Source organism: Notothenia rossii (assembly GCF_949606895.1).
Source record: "Notothenia rossii genome assembly, chromosome: 6".
NCBI classification, from domain to species: Eukaryota; Metazoa; Chordata; class Actinopteri; order Perciformes; family Nototheniidae; genus Notothenia; species Notothenia rossii.
In genome coordinates this window covers 30,836,055-30,851,909 of record NC_136909.1, presented here as the reverse complement: position 1 = coordinate 30,851,909, position 15,855 = coordinate 30,836,055, and the positions used below count along the sequence as shown (strand labels likewise).

Here is a 15,855-nt window from a genome sequence, read left to right as displayed (position 1 = left end):
ATGAATGAAAAAGTGTCCAGTCAATTGCCCACGTCTAAAATGGACCCGAGCTGGCTCTAGCCATAGTCAAGCTTTTATGTAAATCGTCGGGCATTTACGGGCAATTTCCTGACAACTATCACAATGGTCCCCAGTGCAGTCTATGCCCTCTTTATTCAGCCATCAAACTTCCTGTTTCGAACCAACCAGCAGATGACAAATCATCACCGCAATCAAGGCTGACAGCTGGAAATGAATGGTTATTAGCCCGGTGGGGCCCTCCTCCTCAATGCGTTTTTGTCTCTCATCTCTGTATCTGGCATGCCATTGTCCCAACTATAAGCAGTGCCAGGTGTTCATTTTCTGTCCCAGCAGATCCGGTTCAGCTCCGTCTGCATTGACAGATACTGACAGCCACCCCCCCCCCCCCATCTCTCTCAATTCAGCAGATGTTACAGGAAGTGGTGGCAGATTGGCATCGTCTGCCTACCCTTGGACGGTCACCGTTCTTAATGCTCATGCCAAACGTCAATGCTCGGAATCCTGTTTGACTCTTTGGACAAAGAGCATGCCTGATGAGTTATCCATCGCTTGTTTGCTCCTGCCAGAAGTATTCACGTTGGTGTTACTCCATCAGATAGAATAATGCAACAAGGACGTAGCTTGATACATCTTGGTGCGAGCACGGGCTCCATACATTCCTATCCCATGGCATAATACGCAGAGTGGGAAATGATGCAGTACCTTCAATTGTGTGGATTCTAAAATTGGACAATGGTGTCCTTTTTAATGAGGGACAATAGCTCTTTTGAGAACAAGAAGCCAGTAGTGTCGAGGTCAAGATTGTGTGAAGGTTTTTTGACGTTTCGCATTCCTGCTTCAGGAACAGTTTACTAACAGTTTCAATTGAAAGATAGGTAGTCACTATTCATGTTTTATGTTCTGTTTCCATTCTACACCCTGTGTGTTTGAAGGGAGGCTTCTCATTGGCTGAGAGGTTGTTATTATCCAGACTCAGATTAGAGCACCTTGTAATCAGGATAGAAAGAGAAATTAGGGACTTTCATTTCAAAAGAGAAGGAGCTCCATGCAGTGAAGTGAGTGTTAACACAAATAAAACTATGCAAATAACTTAATTTAACAATGTTATTTAACACACATTTTTAAAAAGAATATTCAAAATCGTCATGTTCCCAGCTAAAAGTTTGTTCCCTCAGCAGTAAATGTTTTCCTTGCGTTTTCCTCGCCGGCCCCCATTCCAAATGGATGTATAATGAATAGCTTTATGGAAAGTGTTGCCCAACGTTTGTTTTGAATTTCTGAGGCAATGATTTGCATAACTCCTTTTGTGTTTTGCAGCTCGCCGGCATGGAGTCAGGATATGCTTGTTTCTGTGGCAACGAAGTGGAACAGCGTGACCACGGCGAGTCGCCTAGCATGGAGTGTAACCATGTTTGCTTCGGAGAACACACACAGCCCTGCGGGGGGGACGGCTGGGTCATCATCTTTGACAGTAAGTCTGGGGGGGGACATAACAACTTTGATTTTAAGATGTCTAGGGTAATATAAGTTACAAAATACATTTGTATCTGTGGTAATAACCCCTGCTGGGAGGGAACTTGTCCTTAGGTTTGTCATCTTAACCTTCCACCTTCTTCCTTCAAATGCTTTCTTTAATTAAGGATTCAGTTTGCCTCCAGAAGGCCCAGAAATAAATGTCCTTGTCACCAACAGCCCTCCTTTCCTCACACACAGTTGTGATCTATAGTCTTCCACAAGACTCTACATTGACACAATGTATTGTAAAATATTGGACATGTTTAGTACCCGTTGAATGAAAAGTCAAATGTTGAAAATGAAAACCTTTGTCTCCCCCCGCACCTTCACCGTCACTATTATAGACACCCTGGTACACACATGAAGCTGCTTTGCCTGATGCTGATTTTAATGATTGATTGAACCACAGCAATATGGTTTTAGAGTTTTTATATGTTTAACTGCTATGCCTGTCATCTTTGCTCTATGTGTTTGTGTTGTCTCCTGGGTTCTGGAGTGCCCGGAGTCTGTCTTTTTATTTTTTTTCCCTCCGAAACCCCATCCCCTCAGGAAGCCTTTTGCCTCCTGTCAGGTCATCATTGTAAATAAGAATTTGTTCTTAATTGATTTTCCTGGATAAATAAAGGTTCTACTACTACTACTACAAATCTTTTTAATTTGAGTAACATTTTGAATGTTTTAGGAACGTCATTACAAGCTATCGTACCTTTTCACTCCTAATACCAACTCTTGTTCCTTAACTCATGTAATTGGCAACCAACTTAAACAAATTCAGAAATACAGACCTCAAATTGTGCATAGTTTCAGAAGCAGCAACTGTTGCCTGCCTGTACCAAATACTGATCCAATACCTCTCTCTTTCCCAAATTGAAAATCTTCACACCTCACTTAATGGAACTCATTGCGATTTTGATGTAAGGCAAAATGAGGTGACTCATTGCTTTAAAATAGCATTGTCAAATAAACTGTATTTAATGTGGATCAGTCACATCATGAGTCATTCAAGTAATGTTTAGGGACGATGCCAATCGTAACGGATTCATTCTGTTACCGAGGCTCTCATGTGACCAACGGAAACCCGGTACCCAGTTTGTTGACCAATCTCAAAAGCTTCTAAATGTTGACACGGTCGCATTTTATCTAGTTTTTCTCTTTCTTCCAGCTCGTGTGGGGGCCTGTGGTGGAAACTACTCCTCTCCATCCGGAGTGATCTACTCCCCTGATTTCCCAGACAAGTACGGGGCTGGCCGAGTTTGCTACTGGACCATCCACGTCCCTGGAGCCTACGCCATCCTCTTCAACTTCACTTTCTTTGAAATCTCCGACCAGACGGACATGGTGGAGCTCCTTGACGGCAACAACAACCAGGTGTTGGCGCGCTTCGACTGGCGCAGCCCTCCGAGGGAGCTAGTGAACGTCACAGGAGATTATGTCATTCTGTACTTCTACTCTGACCGCACCAACCAGGCCCAGGGATTTGCTCTGCTTTACCAAGGTAGGACTTTGACTTTTTGTATATTCAATGAGAATGATTGCATTGAAGGACAAATGTTGTAAAATGTCTCCAATATCTTTTCTAATGTAAGATTAGAGTTATAGCCAACATCCTGAACTACAGTGCTCATTTGCATAATCAGGTGCGTGCGGACAAGCCTCCTCCATGATGGCGTTTTGCATGGCAGCCCTGGTTTCAAGGACTACCGCCTTTTAGCTGTGGTGAGGCAGTTGTCACGCCACTGGCAGGCCCTCTTCTCTTTCCATTTGCTAGTCAATGTCTCACAGCCCCGGGTTGATCCTGCATATTTAAATAATGTTTTGTTTTTCTAGGAACTCACTCTCTTATCAAGCAGCGGCAGGCTGCTTTGCTGCTCCAGAGCGCTCCTTGGTGAATTGCACCGCGAGTTCTTATGCCACCTACATACAAAATACTTGATTCATCGGGCCTTATGATAACGTGATCCCACTGTAGAGCAGACATGCAGCTGGGGGACTAAAAGCTCTCAGAAAGTTCAAGACCTCACAGAAAATAATGGTTTTCATCTCCCCCAACTACTCTTTAGAATGTAGAAAAGTGAATGGTAAAAAAAGTAAAGCTGTTCTCCGTTGTATTGCTATATGTCATCTCATAATGAGCCTGACTGCACCAACAATGATTTAATAGACTCATTTCTGGAGGCATGAGAGGAGCACACCGTGATATCATTCAGTGTAGGTGACATTCAAGTTCACAGCTCGCTACTCTTGCAGGCAATCTGTCCCTGCTCTTTCCCCTCTGCCTTCATTTATAATCCTCTGTCATTTTTCTTGCAGCTAGCATTACAGTAAAAACAATATTGGAAGGTCAAAATCCGCTGACCTCTGGACAGCACGATCCCGTCTGCTCTCGTCTTAGTTCTTGTTTTACGTGAGGCATAGTGTAGCAATAAATGGAATCTGTGACATGATATGAGAAAAAGGTCACCTCCTGTAATAGGGTTGATTTTTCTCAGCGAGATAGAGATAAGAACACAGACTGTAGTGACCTGGGTGCAGAAACAAATAACATAAACAGGAAGACAACAGTTTGACAAAGTTAAAGTATACACACTTAATATAGCTCATATCTATTTTATGGCAAGTTTAGCAGTCGAAGCAGTCATTTGAAAATAAACGCTCTCAGTTGAAGAATGGTATTTATTTTGCAAATGGGAAACATGTGGGAAGTTCTGGGAACATCACTGTCAGGTTGAACAGTAATGTGTTAAGAACACTCATTAAATCACAATGAGTTGAGGCAAAGCAGCTGGAGTACGTCAAAGGGAGAACCAGTAAACATTTGTTTAGCTTTTATCTCTCATAACTCCGCTAAATAAAAGCAGTGATTAGCCTTAGGGTGTTTTGTGAATGTGAATCAAAGCTGAGAATTACAATTATTTGTATTTGTACTCATCAATTGTGATTTTGTTCCCACTCAATTCAAAGAGACACAAACCTAAGATTGAGGCACATTTTAAAAGCTTAATTTATTTCTAACTGATACATTTCCGAGATTTTTTTTCTCAAACAAAGCGTACTGCAAATGAACATTTAGGAAAAGATAATGAAAGAGTGAAGTGCAACATGCCACAGTTTGTTTCTCAGAAGCAAGAACATTCTCAAGTAACACAGTGATTTTAAATAAATCACGTCTGTATTTAGGAGAAGTAAATGAAAGGCAGAGTTGATTTTATTTATATATTGCTTTCCTCCGGGAACTCATAAATGAGTCGAAATAGTTCAGGCTCTCTGGCACTGCTGCTTTATGAACAAACTGTGCCACATCTGGCGCTGTAAGCAGCTTAAAACAAACATAATTTATTGCAAACAGTTCTTTGAATAATGTATGGAGGAGGGGGCATAGAAGCTCTCACCACACCGCATGTTTACAGCACACATGAGTGTTTTTGCAAAGTCGATCTGTTTCTTTACAAACGCATGAAATATTCACTCGTGACTGCCGTGTTAGCTTTCAACGACACGATCAGCGTGATGCGTCCTATTACTGCGTGCCTGCTAAACAGCACACTTTACCCTCAGGAGTAATTAAAGGGGCGTTAAGTGATACGTGTCCTCAACTTGTAGAAATGACATGGCAGAGCTTTTCCACATCTGGGTCTCCGGCACAGCATACATTGCTCGCCTAACTGGAGCTGGGAAAGCCTGAATATAATAGAAGAAGAAGAGGAGGTATATCAGATCCTTAACAGTACTCTAATATGGCTGGAATTAAGTAGGAATACAGGATTAATAAAAAGATAGAAAGAATAACTTAATGAAGATGACAAAGATTTACGATAAAGTTGTTTCAGTAATGGAGGTGGATCTTAGCCTCTTCCATATCTCAGAACTTATTTCCAACCCATTCCTTATGTTGTATGCTTATCTATTCATGGTTATGCAAATGACTAAGAGCGAAATAAAGACTTTGGGGAGAATTCACAAAAGATATGGTGGTAAGGATATTACAGCGCAAACATGCACATACAGTTGTGTAGTTTTGCAGTATTGCCCTTTTCTCAAAGTGCTTTACAACAAATAAAACACTTTAAAAGCATTTAAATATACAACTGAAACGTGTCTTTAAAATGACATTTAAATACATACATTTAATTAAATATAAAAGGAGCTTTATCATTTATTTATATGCCACAACTGCATCCCGTGCATCCTAAAATAAATGTGTTTTTTGCTTCCATATAAATGTGCTTTAGTAACCACCAACTATATTTCAGTGTAACCGTGTAAATTTCAATGTTGTATTTATCCAATTGCCAAATATCTTAAGTGTTGTGATCACTTTTTTTTGGTGTTATTTTTGCTTTGGATGGGAGGGACATTTGTGCGCAACTCTGATGAGATGAGCAAAATGTCACGGCACATTGATTTTTGCCACAGGTCGACTAATCTGTAGCTTTTCATGAAATGTGTCAACAATGTCATTCCGTGTTTGAATATATCATTTTGTCCTCTGCTTTAAAAACTCTATCAGTTATTACCTTAGAAGCTCACTGAAGCCCTGAGATAATTGTTTCATTTTACTAAGATCCAGTTCTAAATATAGGGGGAAACTTAAAAAAAAACGCCATAATAAGAATTCTACTAAGAACTTTTGTAGAATTTCATCACTAAAAGCAACTCTTTGCATGTGTAAGCTTTGTGAGTACAGCCACAGATCTCTTGCACAGGAGAAGGTGGAAACCAAAAGCAGATCTACAGCGAGAATACTGAACGTACATTGAATGGAACACCGCTCCAAATAAATGATAATGTTGCACTGCGTCTGCTTGAAGTTAACAACATCTACTATGAGAACCTGTCCAAATGACCTCACTTTTTATCTCCCCAGCACTGAGAAGCCAAGACACCAGAGCAATGGAGGGCGAAGGAGGTGAGGATGATGAAGCGGAGGACGTCTCGAGCACGGCGGGGCCGCAGCTAGCTGGCGGCGTCACAGAGAGGTCCAACAGCACCTCCAACGGACGCTCCTCCCAGATCCTCTACGTGATCACGTCCAGCCCCGGGAAACCGGAGCACAACATGCCAGGTCAGTGGGCTGGACGCGGCGAGACCACCAGCCACAGCGCTAGTATGTTAACAACCACCATACACTGCACCTCTCTCTACCTCTGCAGGGATGTTGTGGCAGGTCTCTTGGAGCTCGAGCTTCCAATTTGCATGACCTGGTTTTCTCGGAAAGTATTTAAGAAATCCTCTTAGTTTGATGAGAGGCTTCTGGGAGCTTCTGCCCACACTGACTTCCTGTGATCACACATAGATGTAATTCTACTTGACGCTTGTTTTTCCTGTCAATGACTCACAACTGAAGTTACTTTGGGTCTCCCTGCTGATCACAAACAGGCGTCTTGTCAAAGCTGCGCAGGGTGGACTGATGTGTTCAGGGCTTTTCTCTTTTCCTCAAATATCACTCTTTCCAAACTCTGAGCGCTCTGTCTCCCAGGGGCGATCTGATGTTCTTCTCAACAAATGCAAAGTGCATCACTATTTCTTGACACATTTCTGGCTGAACGCTGCTCACAGGTGTGCCTGCAGCGCTGTTTGAATAATCTTTGGCTTTTCAGTCTGCTTTACTTCCTTTTCATTACCGTGGTGATGCATCTGATTGATCTGATTGATTTTAACGGTGTTGCTCCCTCTCCACAGTGTGGACCATTTACGCTCTGGCAGCTCTCCTCATTCTGACAGTCATCGCCATGGTGGCGAAGCTGCTGCTCCATATGACGGTCAAGTAAGTATTAGGATGTTTCGAGGTGTGCATGATCATCCACGCATCAAATGTGAAAGTAGCATCTCCAGGATTATTCTTCATTCACGTCATATTGGAACATGTGAAAGACGAGGAAGACATTCCCACAGTGGTTACATTTTAATGTGATTCAGTTAAAATGATTGCGTTCTTCATGTTTAGCCAAGGTTCAACCCAGAGCGACTTCCTATGATCACACATGAAAGAAATGTTACATGACGTTTGTTTCTTCCTGTCAGTGGTTCATAACTTAAGTTACAGCTAAACAGGGGGAATAAAGTAGCCACAAAGGAAATGGAATCCAAACTACTCTATTGACCATCTTAAGTATTTTTTTGTGTTTGTTTAATCTTTTTCTTTCATCACCTCGATTGGACTCCTTTGTTTCCTTCCGTAACATAGTGACATCTCTACGTAAACTCTAAGCAGTTGAGCAATCAGAGGGTTCTGGTTTCAGACAGAGGGTGAAAGAGGTGCTGCAGCACAGGCAGTGTGAGAAGAATAAAGAGCTTTTTGAACATTAAAGCATGGAGACATGTCACAGTAGAGACACAAAATACAAATATGAACCTGAAAATGAGCATATCTATGCTATCCCTTTAGGATGTGAAAAGCAAAGCATAAGATATTATTCCCCAGATGATGATCTAGGGCTGCTCCATTATGGCAAAAATCATAATCTCGATTATTTGGGTCAATAATTTATATCATGATTATTAAAAACGATTATCCATTTACTTTGAAAACATTAATTTATTGGAGAATTTTTTTTTTTAACAGTATGTTTTGAACAGTTGATTACCCTGAACTTTAAGTATAACTCAACTGAAAAACCAATAATAAAAAAAGAATAAAAAATTTACTAATGGGTCTCTTGAAACTAAATGAATTTCTGTTACCCAGTTTTTCTTCCCCCTAAATATTAATTTAGTAAACACCAAGAATTTGGAAATATGTTTAAAGCAGAGTTTTTACTACACAGCGATATCTTCCTTTTTAGTTTTTTAACTGAATGAAACAATGTTTAATATCATTCCATAGTTTCAGTGATGTCTATTTTACCAACGTAGGTAACATTGCTGCTTTTAGGTATAGAAAACTAAGAGTTTAGATTTTGAACATTAATAGTTGGATTCAGTTCGATTAAACATAATAAGTGGAAGATAATGAAGCCTATTAAAGCATCCACTGCTGTTAATGCCATTAGTCAAAGTTTATTGGAAGCCAGGCATGGAATGACACAGTGACAGTGTGACACCATTTACAAATCCCTGACTTTCCAATATCATCTTTTCTAATTCCTCTGTTTCCCCCTCTCTCGTGCTCTCCTCTTCTCTCTCTCCCTTTCCCCTCTCAGGTCTCAGAACATCCCAACGGTGAGCGGTTCAGACAGCTGCAGTCAGAGCACCGCGTCCTCTGAGCCCTGGATCATCCTGTACCGGCCCTCCACCATCTCCCTCTTCAAGAAAAAGCTAAAGAACCACCACGGCGACCTCAGCCCCCTGGTGGGCAACTAGCTGCGCACCACCACTAACCAAACGCCACCGTCAAACACAACTGCTCTGTACGATGGCCGTCAGGAGCCAGGCCCTCAGACAATGAAACTATAGGAGGCGCTGCGCCAACACGAACAACTGAGTGGCTAATGACAAGTGACTGCTAAGAAATGGCCTTTGAGCCCAAGTGGCCCTCCCACCCTGCTCAGCACAAAAGAGGAGTGGGACAGGCAGGGCTGTCACTGAGTGTGGGGGCCAAAGAGGACGCTCTGACAGAGATACAAGGAAGAAAGTGAGGCTCCATTTCCATCGCCCATGGATGTCCCTTACAGTCAGCATACCTCCTGAAAACCTTCCAAACTGCAGGCTCACCAGAGAAAACACAAGCTGGTGCAGATTAACGGTTTACTGTCTGTTTCGGAAACGGGGAGGTAAACCTCTTCCCGGTGCTTCAGACTCACAGCCTTCATCAGCAGCAAGGAGAGGATGAAGAAACTTTGATTCACACTTTACAGTTTTGTAACAGCCAAAAACCAGAATCCTCCCATCCCTCAAAGTTATCTATTTATTTGTCTTTTTGAGTCCATATGCAAAGTGCTAATGTGTCCTTTTTGTTGTGCTTCACGTAACAACTAGCTTTCTGAGAAGAGGGAAACGGGATACAGAAACACCATTCTGAAGGTAGATATCACAGCACTTTGGGGATGAATCACTCGCCATCAAAATGAAAAGATCACAGAGCGCTCGCCCACTCAGCACTCATGTGTATTTGCGTATAGAGATAACTAGCGTTGTTCCCCTTGAGTGGGGGTTGGGTGGTGCAGTTTACAGACAAACTGCCATTTAGGGAGACTTGGGAAGATCTGAGGGCTTTTTCTGCTCGGTTGTGGGTGGGAGTCTTTTCGGTTTGATGGCGTTCAAGTGCCTTAAGGATCTCCTCTTCCCTTGTCTCAGATGCATCACATCTGTTTCGGGTCCCTCACTCGAGTCTTTATAATCAGCGTGGATGTGAAGAGTTTAATTCCAAAATAGGATTTCTACCACTTAAATGTAAAGTAAAGAAAAAATGCTACATCTTGTACAGTGATTGAAAGCATTAAGTATTTTAAAAAATATTCCACTCAACTGAAAACCTCTCCGGATATTTTACATTTTTACTACATGATGGACATGAGGATATATCATAATGAACATTTTAGGATAGAACTCTTCATGTGGAAACGGACAAGGCTTTGAAAAAAAAAACATTTGTTTCTAATTTCTTTGTGTGCTCTTATGTGTAGTCTTGGACATTTACTGAACATATTGTTCTTATTAAGTTGTCTTTTAATTACGGGAGGGGGGGTGAATATTGTTGTATATTATGCAATTCAGTGATGATATTTATGTCCGCCCTTTCATTTTGTGTCTCGTCAAGGCATTTGAAAAAAAGTACTTTCTCGTCAACTCCGCCTAAAGGTATAGACTGATGTTTTTCTCCCCTTTTCACAGTGGTACATTTCTTAAATTCTACAAGACTAATATTAAGAATAAGATCAACTTGTATCAACAATAACACAATTAATAATAATAATAATAATAATACGTTTAATTTCTAAACGCTTTTTCAGGTGCTCAAAGACACTTTACAGTGGTATTAAAAGGAAATAAAATAAAATGTAAAAAGTTAAATTTAAATATTAAAACAAAAACACAACATTATTCACACATTAAAATTACACATACGTAAGCCTGAATACACACATGTACAATCAACCTAGTATAGACTATAAGAGGTGGCCGAGCGAAAGGGCTGCCAGTGTTCCGGCTTTGGGGGGGGCAGTTAGGGGATACAGTTAAGGACACCTCAGCATTACCACAAAGCCTAACTGACACCTCTCCAGCTTGACACCTCTCCAGCTTGACACAACTGACACTTAGACGCTTTTATCCAAAGCGACTTACTCAATACAGCTACCATTCAACACTCCGTATTTTTGGTTCGATCGAGTCTTGAACCTGAGACCCTTCGGTTTCCAAGCCAAGTCCCTACTGCCGCCCAGGATTCTGTATTGACCCATTCTAGTATTAGGACCAGTGGGCAGCCATTATGTATGGTTAGGGGACGGTGCCTTTTTCAGGGGCACCTTGCTACTACTTAGGCATTCTGGGACTCGAATCGGTGACCGTTCCCATGCCAAGTCCCTACGGCTTGGGCCACCACCGCTCTTGAACTTGCTTGATATCAAGCCAAATTATTTTAATGCAAACAATATCCCCAGACAGAAATATAACCAAAATCCCCCCGTGCACTAGCTGTCCTAGCTGTCACGATTTTCTGTGCATTGCTGTGACATTTCAACTCCTTGTGAAAGGTCAAATGTACAAGCTTGCCATCGGCGTAGGTATGATAGTCACCCCAATCATTCTCTGACAGGATAAATAGAAATTATGTATGTAAACCGCAGCGCACTTAAATTTGCTTCAAATTGCAAGATGAAATAGTACTTATTGAGTTTTCATTCAGTTTCAGTGAAAAAGTACCTGAGCACTTGAGACAAAAGGAGAAACAAAATGCAGCATCACGGGGACATTCAAGTGAGAAAATGTAATGTTTTCCAAGAATCAGAAATCATTTGAAGTCTTTTAAAAAAAAATCTTTTCTTTTGTCAATCACAAGTTTTGTAAAAATATGAGGCTATATTCTCCCTGTCTGCTCAACTGTAACTCATGTTAATTATTGCAAGACAAGAACACATGCCCCTGGGTCTGTGATGTTCAGAGCAGACCATGCGTACAGAGAGGGAGACAAAAAAAAGCCGTAGATGTGAGAGCGATGGGAAATTAATGTGCGTTGTCATCAAACACGAGCTAACGGAATCTGACGGTTAAAATCTAACAAGGGCATATTTGTTTGGACAGCTTGGTGAATTATGCAAACTCCCATCCTCCAGTCAATCGGAAAATTCCACGCTTTCTTCTGAGCAGTGGAAATTGTCTTTTCCCAAACTGTCGTTGACGTGATTGTCGTGTAGTGTTCGATGACATGAAAACCTCACCGGAAGCCCTGTGGGAAATCATCTAGAGGGGCCAAAACATTGTTTTCATGAAATTGTACATAGCAAAAAAAACGTGAAATGTTTAATTTATGCAGTAAATTATTGTTATTTTGTATGTGAATGGGATATATATTTTGTATAAGTGAAGTATCTTTGTAGTTTTATTTAACGTGTCCTGGTTGCAAAATAAACACTGTATGCATGTTTTTTAAACTGGTGTTGTGCTTATTATTGTGTTTATGTTCAATGCTCTTCAAGATGTATGCATGAAAGTGGCATCAAGTGCCGGAGAAGCAGGCCCAGTTCAAGCTAATCCTATTCATAGACTGCAGTGTTTGGATGGTGCAACCTCTACCCTTCTTTTTTTCTATGAAGTTAAATATTTATCAGATATGCAAAATTAATCCCAGACTGTTTACACACACACACACACACACACACACACACACACACACACAGGATTTAAAGTGCCATGTGTAACCCATTGGTTTCCCTCCAGGATGAGGTCAAGCATGCAACCTGCACATGTTAAAGGGTAGCAGCAGGAGGTCAGCTTTACAACTGGAACACCATGAAAAAAACAAACATGGAAGGACGTGTAACAAGCTGGAACACTCTGGATGTTTGCTATGGATATTTCTTAATTCATAAAAGGTGTTTCTGAGTTTTATTTCAACAAGTGCTCACTCTGTAACTGTTTAAGTCCTTGTTTTGTTTCGGAGGGACAGTCTGTGCTATTTAACCATAACCCAAAGACAACTGGCATTGCAACTCTATGCAAAAGCAAAGGGATTCTGACAAATGTGTGCACGTGCTTCCACACAGCTTCCTGTAGATGTGCATGTGCAACAACAAAGGCTCACTTTGGGTCAAAAACACAAAGTTTAAACTGGTTAAGTTTCCCTTAAAATGCTGTAAGACATCCAATAATTACAAATATTGTGCCCTGTGAATCTCCGAAGCTTCTGATTGAGTCTTTGAGAACTTTATTATTTAATAATCCTATACACACTCTCAGAAGGTGAGGTCACAAATCAATAAGTCTCTCGGCGGCCATCTTCAACTATGACTGAATAATATAATCAATATAATAATAATAATACCATAATATTGTAACAATTTACAGGTGGTGTATAAACCTGTTCAAGTACATTATAAGTTCTACCAAGCTTGATGCATTTTATGGAAAGTAGTTCAAACCACTTTTTTAGTGTGCAGCCTTTGGCACTTCGGTACATGATGTTCTCCAGAAGAGCAACCAAGAGGGCACTTATGCTGGCTTCTTTTCAAATATGGGGACACTGTAATGCTACACTTGGCTTCAGGTTATTGGCAAATGCAATAGTTTCATCGTTTTACCATAACCACACACATCCAAGCACAAACAAGAGTAACTGATCCTCTTACTCCCTCTATTGGTGACAATGTTTGAGCACATTTCCTCAAAAGCATCCTAACAGTGATTCTTGATAACAGTTGTTGCTCCTTTGTGTAGTAAATGACCTTCATTAGCCACAAATAGGCCAACAAATGGTGGATGAACGCTTTAGTTTGAGACACTCAGATTTCTTAACTGAGGTTTTGTGGGATCTCATAAAGAAATGCTGGCATCCATAACCACAGAGAGAAATTAAATCTTTGTGGCCGTCCACTTAACCTCAAAATGTGTTTTTTTTTCTCAATAGCAATTGTGTGTGCTGTAACATTAATCCAAAGCTAGGCTTGGTGCATAATCACCACTCCTCTAGGTCCATGTGAAAAAGCCTATCTTCCCATAGGCAAGGAAAAGAGGGCGATGTAAGTTGATTCCTCTGAACCCAAGTCGACCAGTAATTAAGGCAACAATGGGACAATACATGGCCGTGTCTAGTTACTGTCAGAACGAGAAAGTGAGAAGAATGGAGGACAATACCTGCCCCTTTCTGCACTCAGCATACTGAAGTCAGGTAGATTAGGAGAGAGGGACTGGTAGGAAAAGGGAGCAGGTCTACCCTGATGGGTTTGGAAAGACACTGTGAGAAAGAAGTTTTTTGGCTGTGCAGGAACTTGTCCATTTGATCCGCGCTGCTCAGCAATAACGTCTATGACCCTGGTGCAATTAAAGCACTTTCATGCCCTTAAGAGGTTTTAGAGTATACGTGCATTGGCATGCTTGAAATGTTCCTTCTATTGTTGTAGCTCAACGCTGCTGAAAGCTGTTTATATACGCTGTCTCTTTACCTCAGCCTTCAGGACAGCGTATTAGTGCTGACAAATAAAAAGAACCATTTAATTAAACAAATCATTTACATGGTAAATATTCCCTCGCTCCTTCTCACAAGGATTTGTTTGGTTTTGTGTCATTGCAAAGTGGATAAGCTTAAACACCAGTGGTAGAACTGTTACCTCCAAAATGACAACAAGTTTACCTTACATCTTTCTAAAACAATATCTACAAAACAGATTATAACTTTCAGGAAGGATAGATTTACTAAAGGATTGATGTGTTGAATTAGTTTTGGCTCATGTGTAGACTATTTAATAGCCTGTTACAGGCATGGGCGTCACTTTGTATTGCAAAGTGGTGACAGACATTCAGATACAAATGTATTTTACTGGTAACTGTATGCTATGTTATATCTGTGACTATTTTAAGATAATTCAACTGTAAAGTGTGAAGCACTTTGGACTGCAATTCTTGTATGAAAGGTGCTATACAAATCAATCATAGCATATGACTTAAAGCCTGAGCAAATGTAACCAAATGTACATTAATATCTCTAGTATGATGAATATTGTAACGTTTAGACTTCAAGACAATGTCTTTTCACATTTGTGTATCACTTGTGGTATCTTTTATTTTTTTTACTTCGGCCCCTTGTGAAAAATAATATGACTTTTGTATTGTGCCAAAAAACGATTTCTCAGCGATGACAAAAAGAGGAAAACACACAATTGATGCCGTTAAATAAAGGTGTATTTATTCTAAAGAAAAAGCCAAATAGTATCAGTATGTCCATCAGTAACACCAAAGGCAGAATGTGCAGAGGCTTCAGAGAGAGAGAGAGAGAGAGAGAGAGAGAGAGAGAGAGAGAGAGAGAGAGAAAGAGAAAGAGAGAGAGAGAGAGAGAGAGAGAGAGAGAGAGAGAGAGAGAGAGAGAGAGAGAGAGAGAGAGCAGGTTCACTCTGCAGTGGAGCTTCGAGTCTGAGACTCCAGACCAGCTGCTCTGAATCTGGTTGCTCCTGTGATACCTTCAATGAAACACGGAAAATAGTAACAAGCAAAAGCATACTTTATATCAGAGGCTAGGCACGGGCTGTCACAATGGCCTTTTTGTGGTGTGCTATACTATGAGTTTTTATGACGTGCTATATTAACAATTATTTTAATGACAACCTATACTATGACTATCTTAAAAAATACAAAATGTTTGTGTATTTTTATAGCATAATACTTAGACTTTTGAATGACCTACTTTGTTATCAATACGTTTTTATGAAGAAATATAAAATACATTTTCTATGAGTTACCATGTTATTACTATTTTTGGTGATATTATTCCTTCATTACATACTATATTATCAATCATTTTTAGATGCTAGACTATGATCTTTTAATATGTATACAATTTAATAAGAAAATTGAACTAGTTTATCAATTATTTTAAGACATACTGTACTGTGACACGGTTATGACATACTTGAATTAATAGTTATTCTTATGACTAACTATTTTATGGCTTTTTGATTACATACTGTTTTTATTTTTGTAGTGAATAGTATCCAATGACTTTTTTTATAACATACTATGTTATCGCGTTGTGCACTCCTGACCCCTAGTGGCGGAAGTTGTATAGAATTTTCTAATACGTTTCATTTTCTAATATTGTAATATTATACTAAGTTTGTCCCTCCTAACCATGCTCCTAACGCACTTTACCCTGTCATGAAGACATTATATGTTGGCCTATAGATTTTGAAATACCTAAATATAATTCTAGATGCGTACACGTGTGTGTGGCTG

General features: G+C 40.3%; 1 protein-coding gene across 3 annotated transcripts in view; it reads left to right on the top strand.

The window, feature by feature from the left end:
- Window positions 1-12,065, top strand: part of kremen1 (kringle containing transmembrane protein 1) — a 73,503-nt gene extending 61,438 nt beyond the window's left edge. For all 3 annotated transcript variants that reach the window (XM_079686486.1, XM_079686484.1, XM_079686485.1), the window contains 5 exons: window positions 1,339-1,492; window positions 2,699-3,031; window positions 6,401-6,640; window positions 7,216-7,300; window positions 8,676-12,065. In XM_079686486.1, coding sequence (XP_079542612.1) covers window positions 1,339-1,492; window positions 2,699-3,031; window positions 6,401-6,640; window positions 7,216-7,300; window positions 8,676-8,835 — 972 coding nt within the window. In that variant the 3' untranslated portion in view covers window positions 8,836-12,065. The remainder of the gene's footprint in view (window positions 1-1,338; window positions 1,493-2,698; window positions 3,032-6,400; window positions 6,641-7,215; window positions 7,301-8,675) is intronic.
- Window positions 12,066-15,855: the final 3,790 nt, after the last annotated feature.